This window comes from Nomascus leucogenys, chromosome 10 (genome assembly GCF_006542625.1).
Source record: "Nomascus leucogenys isolate Asia chromosome 10, Asia_NLE_v1, whole genome shotgun sequence".
NCBI lineage: Eukaryota > Metazoa > Chordata > Mammalia > Primates > Hylobatidae > Nomascus > Nomascus leucogenys.
This window is the reverse complement of record NC_044390.1, coordinates 1,308,658-1,327,020: the sequence shown is the minus strand read 5'-3', so window position 1 is coordinate 1,327,020 and position 18,363 is coordinate 1,308,658. Positions and strand designations below refer to the sequence as shown.

Genomic DNA, 18,363 nt, shown 5'->3' with positions numbered 1-18,363 from the left:
CTGAGCCTCTATCCGCCATATAAGGACTGACCAACGCTCTAAGGCAAGTCCAGAAGCGGTGTCGAAACTTCACAACCCAGAAGACACTGCGGTTCTCGGCAGCGCGACTGACCCAATGAAGGTGCAGGAAGGAACGTTTGCGTGCGTGCGTGCGTGCGTGCGCCCGCATCGTAGGAGGGCGGGACTTCCGGCGTCCTCCTGCGGTGATTGATTTGGTTTTCTCTGGTGTTTTAACTAGTTCCGGCCTTTGGCGCTCTATGACGTCACCGAAGTGACGGAGCGGAAAAGCGCGAGAAGCGGCTTGGTTCCTTCTGCGCAGAGGCGGTAGTGACACAGGCACAACTGACGGTGGCAGAAGCTCAGCTGACAAGGACTGGAGACAGCGGTGTCCTTGTCTTGCCTTTGTCGCCCCCGCCCCCTCTTCCCTGGCTAGACCTGCGGAGTCCCGGCCGAAGAACCTGAGGTGGGTGCCCCATCCCAGCCCCCCCCGCAACCTCCGCCCGACCCCGCCTTCCAGTGCTGAAGCCCATAGAAGGGGCCCTGCAGGTCAGGCCCCTTGTCTCGAAGAGAGGGGCGTTCCTGTGTGGGGTCCCCGTATCAGCTGGTTTGATGCAGCCTCAGAGCTCCCTTCATGGACCTCAGGTTCAGAGCATGTAGGCGCTGCCGAGTGGGCCGCGTCGGGGAGCCCGGAGTGTGGGTTGTTTCTGCGGGAAAGAGAGAGTTTTGTGAATTCTCTCTTGGAATGGCAACCTGAGCAGCGGGTATAACCATGGAAGGTTGTCAAGGGAAGACCAGTGGGAGGGGCAGGTCCAGAGTTAGAACGAGCAGGATGGGGAATTGACACAGAGAGACCCAGAAGAGGCCACTGCAGTGGATCCCAGAGGCTGGCTGCACCAGAGCCGTGGTAGAAGAGGGGCAATGTGATGGGATTCTGGATAGATCTGGAAGATAGAGCCAACAGGTTTTCCTGCCGTATCAGATATGTCTGTGAACAAAAATAGGGAGTGAAGGGCCGTTTTTTTTTCTATTTTGCCTGAACGTCTGAAAGAATGAAGTTGGGGAAGTCAGCAGCATGAGAAGTAGGTTTCATGGAGAAGATCATGGGTTGGAGTTTGGCCAGTGTGATTCTCAGGCGTCTCAAGTTGAAAATGTCACATGGGTAGGGGTCCAGAAAGGTCTGGAGTCTACAGGAGAGAGCTGGTGTAGATTCTTCAAAAGAATAGAGGGTGGCCGGGCGCGGTGGCTCACGCCGGTAATCCCAGCACTTTGGGAGGCCGAGGCGAGCGGATCACAAGGTCAGGCGTTCAAGACCAGCCTGACCAACATGGTGAAACCCCGTCTTTACTAAAAATACAAAAATTAGCCGGGGGTGGTGGCGCGCGCCCGTAATCCCAGCTACTCGGGAGGCTGAGGCAGGAGAATTGCTTGAACCCGGGCGGTGGAGATTGCAGTGAGCCAAGGTCGCGCCACTGCACTCCAGCCTGGGCGACAGCGAGATTCCGTGTCAAAAAAAGGTGCGGAGCGTGGGTCTCTTCCGCGGAAACTGACATTGCGTTTCGGTTGTCGGCCTCCCGCTGCAGGAGCCATATATTGAAGACCATGTCTGGAAGCTTCTACTTTGTAATTGTTGGGCACCATGATAATCCAGTTTTTGAAATGGAGTTTTTGCCAGCTGGGAAGGCAGAATCCAAAGACGACCATCGTCATCTGAACCAGTTCATAGCTCATGCTGCTCTCGACCTCGTAGATGAGAACATGTGGCTGTCGAACAACATGTACTTGAAAACTGTGGACAAGTTCAACGAGTGGTTTGTGTCAGCATTTGTCACTGCGGGGCATATGAGGTTTATTATGCTTCATGACATAAGACAAGAAGATGGAATAAAGAACTTCTTTACTGATGTTTATGATTTGTATATAAAGTTTTCAATGAATCCATTTTATGAACCCAATTCTCCTATTCGATCAAGTGCATTTGACAGAAAAGTTCAGTTTCTTGGGAAGAAACACCTTTTAAGCTGAATGGAGAAAATTCCAAAATAAATGATGTCACCACAATGGTGTATATTCAGGAATGTGTACATTGTAAATTCCTTGATTAAATAGCCTGGAACTCTTTTGTGTATTCTCAGTTTATCTAAACAATGAAATTCCTTTTATATTTAAAAATAGTACATTCTATCTCATGTCACGTGTCAATAGATCAATTGGTATTTCCTTGTGAACAGTGTTATTTATAAAGAGCTCGTTATCAATAATAATGATTTTTTTTTTTTTTTTGAGACGGAGTTTTGCTCTTGTTGCCCAGGCTGGAGTGCAGTGGCACAATCTCGTCTCACTGCACCCTCTGCCTCCCAGGTTCAAGCAATTCTTCTGCCTCAGCCTCCCGAGTAGCTGGGATTACAGGCTCCCAACACCTGCCTAATTTTTTTTTTGTATTTTTAGTAGAGATGGGGTTTCACCATGTTGGTCAGGCTGGTCTTGAACTCCTGACCTCGTGATCTGCCTGCCTTGGCCTCCCAAAGTGCTGGGATTACAGGCGTGAGCCACCACTCCTGGCCATGAAATATTTTTACTTAAAAATTGGGAATAAGCTTTCTTTTTCTTTCTTTTTTTGTTTTGTTTTTCTTTTGAGATGGAGTCTTGCTCCTGTTGTGCAGGGGCTGGAGTGCAGTGGCACGATCTTGGCTCACTGCAACCTCCACCTCCCGGGTTCAAGCAATTCTCCTTCTTTAGCCTCCCGAGTAGCTAGGATTACAGGCGTGCACCACCATGCCTGGCTAATTTTTGTATTTTTAGTAAAGACGGGATTTCACCATATTGGTCAGGTTGGTCTTGAACTCCTGACCTCGTGATCCGCTCGCCTCAGCCTCCCAAAGTGCTGGGATTACAGGTGTGAGCCACCATACCCGGCCCAGATAGGTTGATCTTATAACAATCCAAAAACAAATGTCATAGTCAAGATTTGGTAGATAGATTTAAAACTAAAATATTCTGCCGTTGGAAGTGAAATGCGATAGCACATACATGGACGGTATGCATTTAGAGATGTTATAAAAATGTATTGGCAGTATACATAGCACTACTCAAGAAGCCAAAGAAACACTTGTGCAGTGCTATGTGTCACATGTCTGCTTCTGCCAGAGGCTAGGAATAGTGATCCTGCTATAATGTGAGAACCTGAATCATGTTTGTAAAATAGGAGGCTGGGAGCAGTTCCAGGCCACAGTGAAGTGTGTTGCTTCTGTCACTTTATATTCTTATATTTCCTTTCCCTCAGACAATCAACTGTTGATACCTGTACTTGTAAAAAGTTGTAAGGCAATTTTTAGGGTTGTTGTCAAAGAAAAGCTTGAATTACATTAACATTTGTACTCAGCCTTTTAGGCAATACCCCAGAGGGGGCTGGGAATTGTCTCTTTGTTCCTATGATAAGCAGATCTTACTGTAAAATAGTAAATGTCCATTGAAAAGCGAGTAATACAACCTGTGCTAACTGGGAGCACTTGAACAATTTTGTTCCATTCTGAATAACTTTTCAGCAAGTAATTCTAAGCTTTTGTCTTATTTCCTTGTGTAAAATTGCTACCATCATTTTTACCCTATTTGATTTCTTAAGTAAAGATGTTTGTTCAAGAAAAAAAAAAAAAAAAAAGAATAGAGAGGGTAGATTGGACCAGGTCCTGAGGATCCAATTTGGTGGGGAAGTCTAAAGGTGATTGCCTGCTAGCTATGTGGTGAGGGAGGAGAGAGCTGATACTTGGGGTTCAGACCATAGGTGGAGCCATAAGCCGGGACGCCTACTTTAGAAAGGCGCAGACCTGCCATAGGAAGGATTTTGTCCTCTGCCTAGAAAAAGGGAGGCGTGGATGGGATAAGGAATGGGCTTGGGATGGAGACTAAGGTTTGAGATGGTTTATATTCTGCACCTACAGGTTTGGCTGACCCTCAGGGCCACTCTTTGTGGGAAAAGAAAAAAGTTATCCAGGCTAGTGGAGCAGCTGGGTTCTAAACTAGGGCACTGCTTTTTCTCCCTCTCCACATAGCAGGGCAAGATTGGATGATCTACTGCCCCAGTCAAGGTCTCCCAGCAAGCTCCCCTCAGAGCCTTATATAACAGGCAGTCCTGGTTGCAGAGAGGACCAGTAGCTGACCTACCTGCTCAGCCCTTCCCTACAACTCATTAAGAATATATGAAACACTTATTGGTGTAAGCACTAACCAGTGTCCTTCTAAATGTGTACACATAGGCAGTTAGAAGTGAAGCTATTCATTGAGCTAAATTCCTGCAAACACTACGTAATTGATTTGACCCAAATTTGCCTATAATTATCAACATACCATGGAAAATTTTAGTATCCTCTAAAATTTTAAAAGCTAAAAATATACACCTCAGTTTTTGAAATTCCACTACATCATTTATACTGAAAACATATAGTAAACCATTAATCCAAGAACACTAATAGCTGATATGTATGATGAGCTACGAATGTTTGACACCGGTAAGAGTCCTATGAGGTGGGAGCCATTCTTACAACCTATTTACAGATGACAGCACTGAAGCTCCAGCAGGTTTACTTCTTTTCTAGAGTCACAGTGCTGCTGAGAGCCAACACTGAAGTCTGAGGAGCTGAGTTTATACAATCAATTTGAGATCAGTTTGCTTTAGGGTAAGGAAGAAGAGATGGTGGTCCAACTCTGCCTATAAGATCTTCCCATGGTTGCCCATTTCTTACGGTTTCCCTCTTCCCTCAGGGTCCCCTGGCGATGGCAGAAATGAACCCTGCACAGGTGAGTGGAGTGTTTTCTACGTTTCACCTACCAGTTATCTCATAGATGGTTTTGGCACCTCCATATAAAGAAAAGTGGTGTCCAGAGACTCTTTTTCTGTCTTTCTCCCTCTCGTGTCTGAAAAGTGAGTGGTTCCACCAGTTCTAGTATCTTAAATTAGGTCTGGGATTTTTGTGTGATTGTTTTCAGTTTACTGTGACACCTTACCTAGATGGCCCTGGATTATGTGGAGTGGCTCCCATTTTTGACAATTGACGTGGTAACATCTATCAGAGTGTCGTGGGCACAAGATTAGGAATGTTTCAGTGTTTAGAGGAGAGACTGAACTGGATTTTTAGGGAACTGCAAGTGTCTGTTATATCGGATAGGAATAGGGAGCAGAGTGGGAGGCAGCTAGAGACACACAAACATCAGGCCTGGAATGACAGCCTAGGTCCTGGGTCTCTAATCTAAGGGAGGTGGTAGATGGGGAAGATTTGAAGCAGAAGAGGGCAGTGATAGGACCCTAGCTTAAGGAACTTTCTTTGGCTTCTGAGTGGAGGACAGACTGTGGAGGTGAGGGTAATGGCAGGGAGATCTGAGAGGATGCTCCTGCAGAAGTCTAGGTGGATGGTGATGGTAACTTGTCAAGAGTAGCGGTGGCTTCAGGATGTGTTTTGAACTGGAGCTGCCCACATTTTATGATGTAGAGAGTGAGGCAGCTGGGGAGGTGGGATAGAAGGGGAATCAGGAGTGGCCCCATGGTTTTTGTTTGGAAGCATAGATGCTCCATCAGCTAAGATGGGAGAAGTCAGCAATATTAGGAATTTTCAGAGTGAGTATGAGGAGTCAGTGTTTGTTCAGGTCACAGGTGTCTCCGAGACTCCTGGTGGAGGAGTTCAGGTTGGAGACGTCCACACTACGGTGGCTGTCGTATGGACCAGGATGAAGCCATGGATTCAGTTTAGGTGACAGCATCTCTAGGTTATGGTGGCAGTGCTGTTCAAAAACGGAGAATTGGGATGGGGCATGAGAACTGGGTATCTTACTGGGTACCTGTGCGGTGGTGGAGGAGTCACTAGACAAATGAGGGAATGGAGTGTTTGTGGGGATGAGTGTATGTGAGATGGTGGAGTATAAGAGTGAGGCTTCTGAAGGAGAGTGGACATTATGGGGTTGCTGAGGGGGGTAATAGGGTGAGGTTGGAGTCTTGCCAAGCATCAGTTGGGATGAGGTAATGATGGGAATTCTATTAGTCCGTTTTCATATTGCTACAAAGAACTACCTGAGACTGGTAATTGACTCACAGTTCTTTTTTTTTTTTTTTTGAGATGTGGCCCAGGCTGGAGTGCAGTGGCACAATCTCGGCTCACTGCAATCTCTCCCTGCCAGGTTCAAGCGATTCTTCTGCCTCAGCCTCCTGAGTAGCTGGGACGACAGACTCACCCCACCACGCCCAGCTAATTTTTGTATTTTTAGTAGAGATGAGGTTTCACCATGTTGGCCAGGATGGTCTTGATCTCCTGACCTCATGAGCCACCCTCCTCCGCCTCCCAAAGTGTTGGGATTACAGGCATGAGCCACTGCGCCTGGCCCATAGTTCTTCAGTTCTTCAGGCTTAACAGGAAGCATAACTGAGAGGCCTCAGGAAACTTACAATCCTGTGTCCATGAGGCAGGACACAGCTGAGAGTCTGTGAAGTCTTCACATGGTTTGGGCAGCTGACAGTGAAGTGAGAAACGGCCATGTAGGGAACCCTCAATCCAGGGCTTAGGGCTGCCCCCGGTGCTAGGGGACTTTGGTGTTCTAGGACAGGACTAGGAGTGAATTGGATGCCGAGCGTATTTGCCGTGCACCACCTGCTTTCCGTGTGCAGAGTGGCCTGTTAGGAGGTGAAGGGGATGCCTGTGGTGTGGGCTGGGAGGTGTCTGTGGAATTGACAGGAGTGGAGGTGTGAGAGACGGGATTGGAGGGCTGTCCAAAGAGTGATGTGCAGGCAGGAGGAGTGTGAATGGAGGGTCCCAGGCCCTAGCCCTGGTAGCTCAAGGGAGGAGGATGAGTCTGAGTTTGGTTGTCTTGGGAGGCAAGATCTGGGTGACTCCATGCAAACTGGCTGGCAGGAGAAGATGGATTCCCCCATGGGAGGCCCACATTCCTTTTCTACCTTATCTTCCATCTGTTTCCTCTGTGTGCTGGACACGGTGGCCAGTGTCAATATGGAGAGAAAAGTCACTCGTGCCACCTGGACGTGGCTTCTCTTCCACATTGGGAGGGTGTGGAGATTGAGGAAGGAAAGGAGGTGTAGGGGAGAGGGATGAGTTCCTGGAGAGAGAAATGTAGCAGTGATTGTACCCATTGGGTTTTTTTTTTTTTTTAGATGGAGTCTCGCTGTGTTGTTGCCCAGGCTGGAGTGCAGTGGCATGATCTTGGCTCACTGCAACCTGTACATCCTGGGTTCAAGCAGTTCTGCCTCAACCAAGTAGCTAGGACTACAGGCATGTGCCACCATGCCCAGCTAATTTTTGTATTTTTAGTAGAGATGGGATTTCACTGTGTTGGCCAGGCTGGTCTCGAACTCCTGACCTCAGGTGATCTGCGTGCCTCAGCCTCCCAAAGTGTTGGGATTATAGGCATGAACCACTGTGCCTGGCCCCCATGGAGTTTTCATTTATGGATGTGAGTGAGTGATGCCAGGGACAGGCCAATGGCACTCAAAGAAGATATTTATTCCTTATGTTTCCCCAAGGAGGGTGCACACCACATACAGGGCCACACGGTGAAGATTACATAGGGCTACATGGTGAAGTGCCAGATTTGATCAGGAGGAAAATTGGAGTGAGGAGAGTTTAGTTTAGTCCACAGATGCTATTGGGATTTCCAAGGGAAACAAGGCAGGGCTGGGTGTCAGGATAGTTTGGCTAGTTTTAGTAATTCCAGGGCACCTGGGCTATTGGGACTGTCCCTAGTTGTGCAGTACCTGTCCCTGGGTTGATTTAGAGCATGGGAAATACTGGCTTGGTTTGAGAAAGTTAGGGATGGAGGTGGTTCAGAATTTGTGCCCAGGGTGGTAGGGGAGATGGAAACACATTTGGCTGTTAGTTTGTCCCTGTGTTTAATGGGTGGTAAATATAAGTAGAAAATAAATAGAGAACTTAAGTAAATACAGCTTGAAAAGCTGCCCATGTATTCATCTTTCCCAATTTGGCAGGGCCGTGTGGTCTTTGAGGACGTGGCCATATATTTCTCCCAGGAGGAGTGGGGGCACCTTGATGAGGATCAGAGATTGCTGTACCGCGATGTGATGCTGGAGAATTTGGCCCTTTTGTCCTCACTAGGTAAGGCCCTCACACTTGCCCAGTGTCCTGGGTTGGGCTGTGTTGTCTCCTTTTACCTGAAGGCAGCTCTGCGTTTCCCACAGTGAGACCATGGGTGCTGCTGCTTTTCCTTGTTTCCTGACATACGTTCCATGAGAGTCAGCACTGGGCTGTGTGCTCTGTGCTCCCTTTTTCCTAGCAGCCCCATCTCCTGCTGTTCTGAGGCTTGCAAGAAAGGGCTCAGGATCCAGAAATGTTGAAGTTGACGTAGAGACCCACTGGTCCTGTGTTCTAGTCAAATGCATGGGACCTCTGTGCTCTGTTGTTCCCTTGCTCTTGCCAATATTTCTTGGTGCCTTCTTGTTCCTGGAATTTCTGGCACTGACCTGATCACTAATTTGGTGAACCACTGGCTTGATTGTGTAGGATGTAGAAATCTTCTGTGAAGTTCTGGTGATTATAGAATGTGGAATATCATCAGGTGATCTCTCTGGGAATGTGCTGTCTTGTCTCTTTCTGTGTCTTTCCCCAGGACTGGTCTCTTTCAGGTTTCACAGACTGTCACCTTAAGCAATGGGGAGGGCCCCGGTATCCAAGGGGGTGGATATTACTCCCTGAAGGGCTGTAGAGACTCAGAGGGACATGATCCTGGTTCCTGGGAGTAGGGAAAAGGTGTAATATCACAGCTGGGGTCATATTACTAGGAACCTGTCTGGTGACCCCTGTTGTTTAGTTGAAGACTGGTTGCCACAACTCACTCTTCTTTTCCTTCACCCATTGTCATTTTTACTCTGACTTCTAATCCCTGGCTTCCAGCTGTTACCTATTCTCTTCAACTGCTCCCTTTGCAGTGCCATCCACTGCGTGACCTGTACTTAAGGTGAGGTCTGCATGTATTTGTCAGTAGTGCCTGAACACCATCTCCTCTGTCACAATCAGATCTCTCTGGGTTTAGACACAGCCTTCTACACAGTGCTCACTAGTCACCAGCAGCCATGGCCTGTGGAAAGCCATTTGCAGAGAAGTGACTTGGAGACCCTCCTTCTCCTCTCTGCACTGTACCCCTCTCTTGTGTTCTTACCCATCATCAGGGCTCTCCCATTATGGGTATTTGCCAGGTCCAACTCTGCACAGCAGGCCTTCTTCTCATTGGCCTTAGTGTTTGTATTACTTCATTCTCACTCTGCTATTAGGAAATACCCAAGACTGGGTAATTTCTAAAGGAAAGAGATTAATTGACTCACAGGTCCCCATTGCTGGGGAGGCCTCAGGAAACTTACAATCATGGCAGAAGGCAAAGGAGAACTAGGCATCTTCTTCACAGGGCAGCAAGACAAATGAGTCCAAGCAGGGAAAATGCCAGACACATAAAACCAGCAAATTTCTTGAGAATTTGCTCAGTTTCATGAGAACAAAATGGGGAAAACTGTTCCCATGATTCAGTTATGTCCACCTGGTCCCACCCTTGACAGGTGGGGATTATGGGGATTACAATTCAGGATGAGATTTGGGTGGGGACACAGAGCCTAACCATATTATTCCACCCCAGCCCCTCTCAAATTTTATGTTCCTTTCACATTTCAACACCAATCATGCCTTCCTAACAGTCCCCCAAACTCTTAATTCATTCTAGCATTAACCCAAAAGTCCAAGTCCAAAGTCTCATCTGAGACGAGGCAAGTCCCTTCTGCCTATGAGCCTGTAAAATCAAAAGCAAGTTAGTTACTTCCAAGATATAATGGGATACAGGTATTGGATAAATGTACCTATTCCTAATGGAAGAAGTTGGCCAAAACAAAGCCTACAGGCCCCGTGCAAGTCCAAAACCCAGCGAGGCAGGCATTAAATCTTAATGCTCTGAAATGATATCCTCTGACTCCATCTCTCACATCCAGGGCACACTGATGTAATAGGTGGGCTCCCACTGTCTTGGGCAACTCTACCCCTGTGGCTTTGCAGGGTACAGACCCCCTCTCAGCTGCTTTCATGGGCTGGCATTGAGTGTCTCTGGCTTTTTCAGGCACATGGTGCAAGCTGTTGGTGGATCTACCATTCTGAGGACTGGAGGACATGGCCTTCTTCTCATAGCTCCACTAGGTAGTGCCTCAGTAGGGAGTCTGTGTGGGGGCTCTGACCCCACATTTCCCTTCCTGCAGTACCCTAGCAGAGGTTCTCCATGAGTTCCACCCCTGCAGCAAACCTCTGCCTGGACATCAGGCATTTCCATACATCCTCTGAAATCTAGGTGGAGGTTCCTTCCCACATATCAGTTCATGACTTCTGTGCACCCACAGGCCCAACACCATGTGCAAGCCACCAAGGCTTGGAGCTTACACCCTCTGAAGCGATGGCTGGAGCTGTACCTTGCCCCTTTTAGCCATGGCTGGAGCTGAAGCAGCTGGAATGCAGGGCGCCATGTCCTGAGGCTGCACAGAGCAGGGGGACCCAGGGCCAGCAGCTGGGATGCAGGGCTCCATGTCCTGAGGCTGCACTGAACAGCCTGGGCCAGGCCCACGAAACCATTTTTCCCTCCTAGGCCTCTGGGCCTATGATGGCAGGGGCTGCCGGGAAGGTCTCTGACAGGCACTGGAGACATTTTCCCATCATCTTCATGGTTAACATTCTGCTCCTCGTTACTGATGCAAATTTCTGCAGCAGCCTTGAATTTCTCCCCAGAAAATGGGTTTTTCTTTTCTAATGCATAGCCAGGCTGCAAATTTTCCAAACTTTTCTGCTTTGCTTCCTCTTGAACACTTTAGCACTTAGACATTTCTTCTGCCAGATACCCTAAATCATCTCTCTCTGTGGAACAAGTTCAAAGTTCCACAGATATGTAGGGCAGCAGCAAGAAGCTGCCATTCTCTTTGCTAAAGCATAGCAAGAGTCACCTTTACTCCAGTTCCCAACAAGTTGCTCATCTCTATCTAAGACCACCACAGCCTGGACTTCATGGCTGATATTGCTAAATCAGCATTTTGATCAAAGCCATTCATCAAGTCTCTAGGAAGTTCCAAACTTTCCCACATTTCCTGTCTTCTGCTGAGCCCTCCAAACTGTTCCAACCTCTGCCTGTTACCCAGTTCCAAAGTCACTTCCACATTTTCGGGTATCCTTACAGCAGTATTTCACTACCTCAGTACCAGTTTACTACATGTGTCTGTTCTCACACTGCTATTAAATACCCTTGCTGGGTGCAGTGGCTTACTCCTGTAATCCCAGCATTTTGGGAGGCTGAGGCGGGTGGATCACCTGAGGTCAGGAGTTCGAGACCAGCCTGGCCAATATGGTGAAACCCTATCTCTACTAAAAATATAAAAATTAGCCGGGTATGGTGGCAGGTGCCTGTAATCCTAGCTACTCGGGAGGCTGAAGCAAGAGAATCACTTGAACCCAGGAGGTGGAGGTTGCAGTGAGCTGAGATTGTGCCACTGCACTCCAGCCTGGGTGACAGAGCAAAACTCCGTCTCAAAAGAAAGAAATACCTGATACTTGGCCAGGCTTGGTGGCTCACTCCTATAATCCCAGCACCTTGGGGGGCTGAGATGGACGGGTCACTTGAGATCAGGAGTTCGAGACCAGACTGGCCAACATGGCAAAAACCCGTCTCTACTAAAAATAACAACAACAACAAAAAATTAGCCGGGCATGGTGGCTCATACGTGTTATCCCAGCTACTTGGGAGGCTGAGGCAGGAGAATTGCTTGAACCCAGGAAGCGGAGGTTGCAGTAAGCTGAGATCACGCCATTGCACTCCAGGCTCGGGGAAAGAATGAGAGTTTGTCTCAAAAAAAAAAAAAAAAAAAAAAAAGACATACCCAAGATTGGATAATTTATAAAGGAAAGAGGTTGAATTGACTCACAGTTCCGCATGGTTGGGAGGTCTCAGAAAATTTACCATCATGGTAGAAGACAAAGGAGAAGCAGGCATCTTCTTTACAGGATGGCAGGATGCAGTGAGTGCAAGCAGGGGAAATGCAAGATGCTTATAAAACCATTAGATTGGCCCACACCTGTAACCCCAGCACTTTGGGAGGCCGAGGAGGGCAGATCACCTGAGGTCAGGCGTTTGAGACCAGCCTGGCAAACATGGTGAAACCCCATCTTTACTAAAAATACAATAATTAGCCAGGCGTGGTGGCACGTGCCTGTAATCCCAGCTACTCAGGAATCTGAGGCAGGATAATCACTTGAACCCAGGATGCAGATGTTGCAGTTAGCAGAGATCGTGCCAGTGCACTCCAGCCTGGGCGGCAGAGCAAGACTCAGTCTCAAAATAAATAAATAAAACCCATGAGATCTCAGGAGAACTCACGATCATGAGAACAGCATGGGGCAACCATCTCCATGATTCAGTTACCTTCACCTGGTTCCACCCTTGACACGTGGGGATTATGGAGATTACAATTCAAGATGAGATCTGGGTGGGGACACAGAGCCTAACCATATTGTTCCCAGACCAAACTGAGGGTGGGGCTGCTTATTCTCGCAGCCCAGTAATGAGATGCTGATGAACTGGGAAAAAAGAGAGTTTTTATTTCTGTAACGGGTTACAGGGAGAAGGCTTGGAAATTATTACCAGACCAACTCAAAATTACAAAGTTTTCCAGAGCTTATATACCTTCTAAGCTATTTGTCTCCATGTGAGTGTGCATTCTTCTAAAGATATAAGCGATTAACTTCTCTGTAACCAAGATCTGAGTCCTGAAGACCTCCCTCTGGAGCCTTAGTAAAGTTACTTCATCTAAATGGGTCCAGGTGCTGGGGTGATTACCCTTATCTTGTCTCCTTCTAAATCATGGAGGTTTGGGGAGTTTCTTTAGAACCCCAATAAACTTATTTGTGGAGGCCTGGGGAGTTTCTTCAGACCCCCAATAAAACGTACTTAATCCTAAACGGGTCGTGTTGAGAATTCCTTCATTATCTTTTCATCCTTTAAGGCCCAGGAAAGGCCTGGCAAAACTCTTGGTGGGCTTTTGTTACATTCCAGCCTGTGCATGAGGGCACTGGCTCTATCAGCTTTTAATCAACGTAACCACTCAGTCAGTGCTGAAACCGTTGTCATGGAGGCCTGCCTGCTCAGCCGTTAGTGAGACCTGGCCTGCCACAGACCAGGGTTCATGCCCGTCACCAATTCCACAATCATTTTCATGGAGTGTCTGACTGACATTTGTGATGGGGTTGCCTCTGCTCATCACAGTCAACATGCACCTCACCAGCATTTTTATTCTTACAGGTTGTTGCCATGGAGCTGAGGATGAGGAGGCACCTTTAGAGCCAGGTGTTTCTGTAGGAGTGTCACAGGTCATGGCTCCAAAGCCCTGTCTATCTACCTGGAAGACCCAGCCCTGTGAGACATGTAGCTCACTTCTGAAGGACATTCTGCGTCTGGCTGAGCATGACGGAACACACCCCGAGCAGGGACTGTACACGTGTCCAGCACATCTTCACCAGCACCAAAAGGAGCAGATTAGAGAGAAACTTTCTAGAGCGGATGGAGGAAGACCGACATTTGTGAAGAACCACAGAGTTCACACAGCAGGAAAGACCTTCTTGTGCAGTGAATGTGGGAAAGCCTTTAGCCACAAACATAAACTTGCTGACCATCAGAAAATCCACACTGGAGAAAGACCTTACAAGTGCAGCAAATGTGGGATATTGTTTATGGAAAGGTCCACACTCAATAGACATCAGAGAACTCACACTGGAGAAAGGCCTTATGAGTGCAATGAATGTGGGAAGGCCTTTCTTTGTAAGTCTCACCTTGTTCGTCACCAGACAATCCACTCTGGAGAAAGGCCTTATGAGTGCAGTGAATGTGGGAAATTGTTTATGTGGAGTTCCACACTCATTACACATCAGAGGGTTCACACTGGAAAGAGGCCTTATGGTTGCAGTGAATGTGGGAAGTTCTTTAAGTGCAACTCAAACCTCTTTAGGCATTATAGGATTCATACAGGAAAAAGGTCTTATGGTTGCAGTGAATGTGGGAAATTCTTTATGGAAAGGTCTACACTCAGTAGACATCAGAGAGTTCACACTGGAGAAAGGCCTTATGAGTGCAATGAATGTGGGAAATTCTTTAGCTTGAAATCCGTCCTCATTCAACACCAAAGAGTTCACACTGGAGAACGGCCTTATGAATGCCGTGAGTGTGGGAAGGCCTTCCTTACAAAGTCCCACCTCATTTGTCATCAGACAGTTCACACTGCAGCAAAGCAGTGCAGTGAATGTGGGAAATTCTTTAGGTATAACTCCACACTTCTCAGACATCAGAAAGTCCACACTGGATAAGGCCCTTATGAATGCAGTGGATGTGGGAAAGCCTTCAGTCACCAACATATTGTGGCTGGACAGCAGGCAGTACACACTGGAGAAAGACTTGAGTGCTGTGAATGTGGGTAATTATGTAGGTACAGCTCTCCAGTCGCTATGTATCAGAGAATTCACACTGCAGAAATGTGTGTTCAGCAAACTTGGAACATTATTTTGGTTTGACTCTCATCTCATTAGACATTAGAGAGTTTACACTGAAGAAGAGTCTTTTCAATAAAGTAGAAAGTGGTAAAGATTCAACATGCAAGATTGTACTTATTGGGCTTCAGAATATCCACACTAGTGAAAGTCTTCTGAGTACGGCAAATGTGTGACATTATTTTGCTACTACTTCACACTTCTTGGACACCATGCAGTTCACACTGGAAAAAGGCCACATATGTGCCTTGAATGTAGCCAAGATGATGAACAACACCCAGAAATCTCTGATTTAGCACTGAGAACTAGTATTATATGGTTTTTAAAAAACAGTGGTAAAGTACATGCCACATAAAATTTGCCATCTTAACTATTGTAATGTCCTGTTTAATACTTGAAGTACATTGACATTGTTGAGCAAAGAATATCCTGAACTCTTTATCTTGTAAAATGAAACTCTATAAACCATTAAATAACAACTCATTTCCACATTTCTTCCATCCCTGGCAACCACCATTCTATTCTTAAGTCATGAATCTGACTATTCTTGGTACTTCACAGAAGAAGAATCTTAGAGTGTTTTTCATTATTTTTTTTCACTTAGGATAATATCCTCAAAGTTCATCCATTTTTTAGCATGTGCCAGAAATTTTAAGGCTGAGCAATATTTCATTGTTTGCATTTACCACATTTCCTTTATTTCTGACATCTATTCATGGACACTTGGGTTACTTCTACCTCTGGCTATTGTGAATATTGCTACTACAAGCATAAGGGCACAAATATCTCTTCAAGACCCTGCTTTCAATTCTTATTGGGTACCCAAAAAAGTGGAACTGCTGGATCACATGGTACTTGTAACTTTAATTCTTTGACGAACTGAGAAACTTTTCCATAAAACTTGCACCGTTTTACGTTCCTAACATTCCACAAAAGTTGTGATTTGTCCTCATTCTAATCCATAGAAGGCAACATTTCTAACAAGTTTCTAGGTGATTTTGTTGTTGCTGATGTAGGGACTACATTTTGAGAACTGTCCTATCCCATTTTTATAACAATGCAGATATTCTGTAAATACCCCTTGTTTCTATGTTCTATCCTATGAGTCTTTTATTAATTTTTCCCAATGTTTGCAACCAGGAAATAGCTTGTCATCTTTGATATAAAACAGAAATCTTTGCAAAATACCAATTGCATTCTGTAGCCCTTGGATCATTTTCTCCCCTAATCTATGTAGATATTTAGTGGCGTATAATCTTGTAAGAGAATACATCATGGTAAGAATACATTTTAAAGGACCTTAAGTAAGGTCACAAAATACAGCAATTTACCTGTGGACCTGCCCTCCACCCAGACCGTCCAGTCCCAACGACTGTGCTCTTACTGCTGCTTTCCAGGTGTGTACCTATCATGGGGTGTGCATGCCACTGACCATTCCTCTTAGTGGGTTCTAGGCAACAGATAGAATAGCTTAGGTGCCAAAGCCACAGAACCTGTCAGGGGTTGTGTCATTTTGAAAATTATGCCAAATTCTAAATGATCTTACATGGCAGCAGTCCCCAACCTTTTTTGGCACCAGGAACTGGTTTCATGAGAGACAATTTTTCCGTGGATGGCGGTGCAGGGAGCTGGATGGTTTCGGAATGAAACTCTTCCACCTCAGATCATCAGGCATTAGTTAGATTCACATAAGGAGCGCACCTAGCTCCCTTGCATGCAGCAGTTCACAGTAGGGTTTGCGCTCCTATGATGTCTAATGCTGCCGCTGATCAGGAGGTGGAGATCAGGCAGGAATGCTCGCTCCTGCTGTGAGGCACTGTGTGGCCTAGTTCCTGACGGGCCACAGACTGGTATGGTCTGTGGCTTCGGGGTTGGGGATCGTCGTTAAATGGGATTTGGGGAATTTTATTTGGGTTCTCTCTTTGACTATTCTATTGTCAAAGTTATTCCATCCAATTTTTCTAGAGTAAGCCAGGTTCTGTGTCATGTAATAGAGCCACATAAATAGCAAGGGTGCTATTGTGAACTGTGCATGCGAGGGATCAAGTTGTGTTCCTTATGTGAATCTGAGCTAAAATAAGAAAAAAATAAAAAATAAAAATTTAGCTTGTGAGGTTAGAAGCAAGACAGTCATGTTAGATTTCTGTCGTTATTCATAGTTCTGCAAAGATGGTTTCGGGTTGTGCATCAACTGAAACGTGCTCTTCCATCCAGCAGCATTTAAAACCAAAGATGCTGTCCCTTAATTAGTTAACTCTCACAATCCATTTTAGTAATGGTTCCTCAGGAAACTGACTATTTCAATCTATAAAGTAAAACAATTTGTTCACATTATACTCTCTGGTTTGAATAGTTACTTGGTTTTGCTCTTCCCCACATTGACTACCTTCTTGGTAGCCATAGGTCTCAGAGGCATTTTCTGTTGTCCCTAAATGATTCTGCCCTTGGTGGGAGGTGGCTTTTAGGCTGGCTGGTGGCTTTCGTTCAGATGGACTGAAATCTAAGCTTGATCTAGCTCAAGTTTGGACCCAGCACTCACTAATTTTTTTTCTTTAGCTATTATAGATAACAAAGGATTGAATAATTTGCTTTTTGCTTATTAGCTTGCATTTTCTTATGCATGCAGTGAACCAGAGATTGAATATTTTGCTTTTTGCATATTAGTTTGCATTTTCTTATGCATCCAGTGTACCAACTCCCTGGGAGTTGGATCCATCTCTAAATTTCCATGGTAACTCTTACCTTTAGTAACTGAGCACAGACAGCCACAGCTCCATACCATGTATGGCCATTTGGCCACTAAGGAATCAAAGGTTTTTCATCCTCCACCCATTTTTAAATTGAGGATTATTCAAAAGTTAAAAAACTTTATTATCTCTTATTAATATATGTAAATTGTGTTCAAAATAGAAAATGAACTACTTTTTTTTTTTTTTTTTTTTTTGAGACAGATTCTCACTCTGTTGCCCAGGCCAGAGTGCAATGCTGCGATCTTGGCTCACTGTAACCCATCGCCTCCCGGGTTCAAGCAATTCTCCTGCTTCTACCTCCCAAGTAACTGGAATTAAGGCACCTACCACCACGCCCGGCTAACTTTTGTGTATATATATATATATATATATTTTTTTTTAGTAGAGACGGGGTTTCACCAAGTTGGCCAGGCTGGTCTCGAACTCCTGACCTCAGGTGATCCACCTGCCTTGGCCTCCTAAAGTGCTGGGATTACAGGCGTGAGCCACCACGCCCGGCCCAGAATTACTTTTTCTTTAGCAAAAAACCACATCTTCATTTTTTAAATATAAGCTTCTTCATGAAAAACACATAGTAAACATCATGGCACTGGGCTGCACAGTACTTTGATAGAGCACGTTGATGTAAAGACCTTTTTGTAAGTGTTTAGAGCATGCCTTTTATATCTAAACATGCAAAGAAATGAGTAGCCTCCCATTTACTGTAAACAACTGCCACCAGCTGCCTCTGACACTGCAGCTCTTGCTTGTGACAGCCATTACCCACACCAAGGTCAAGTTCTTTCACAGGACAAAGTAATTTCTGGTACCCCCCAAAACCAATGATATCAGGTAATGCACTACAAAAGAAGGCAGAATTTTAGACCTGAGATAAATCTGTCCTCTTAAAACTCTTGAGAGAGAGAGAGAGAGAGAAAGAGAGATTTCCTCATCTGGTTAGTGTAGATAGCAGGTTGGCTTCCCGAGCTGGTCAGTGCAGTAGTGGGCTAGAGTTCTGTCTTATATTTGGCTTGGCCATTGTTGATTTCTATAGTCAATTTCTTACATGTAAACGAGGA

The 18,363-nt window shown here is 45.9% G+C and overlaps 2 protein-coding genes across 4 annotated transcripts; both read left to right on the top strand.

The window, feature by feature from the left end:
* The first annotated feature begins 195 nt into the window (after positions 1 to 195).
* TRAPPC2B (trafficking protein particle complex 2B) lies at positions 196 to 2,143 on the top strand. Its single transcript, XM_012500180.2, has 2 exons — positions 196 to 463; positions 1,581 to 2,143. Exon 2 carries the CDS (start codon positions 1,600 to 1,602, stop codon positions 2,020 to 2,022), a length of 423 nt encoding a protein of 140 aa, XP_012355634.1. The 5' UTR covers positions 196 to 463; positions 1,581 to 1,599; the 3' UTR covers positions 2,023 to 2,143.
* ZNF547 (zinc finger protein 547) lies at positions 196 to 15,740 on the top strand. 3 transcript variants are annotated; one of them, XM_003277247.3, is made up of 4 exons: positions 196 to 463; positions 4,756 to 4,791; positions 7,979 to 8,105; positions 13,318 to 15,740. In XM_003277247.3, exons 2-4 carry the CDS (start codon positions 4,768 to 4,770, stop codon positions 14,373 to 14,375), a joined length of 1,209 nt encoding a protein of 402 aa, XP_003277295.1. In that variant the 5' UTR covers positions 196 to 463; positions 4,756 to 4,767; the 3' UTR covers positions 14,376 to 15,740. The 3 variants fall into 3 exon arrangements, with proteins under 3 accessions (XP_003277295.1, XP_030675371.1, XP_030675370.1); XM_030819511.1 differs by lacking the exon at positions 196 to 463 and adding an exon at positions 2,869 to 4,670 and having other exon boundaries at positions 13,318 to 15,732; XM_030819510.1 differs by lacking the exons at positions 196 to 463; positions 4,756 to 4,791 and having other exon boundaries at positions 7,898 to 8,105; positions 13,318 to 15,732.
* The last annotated feature ends 2,623 nt before the right edge of the window (positions 15,741 to 18,363 follow it).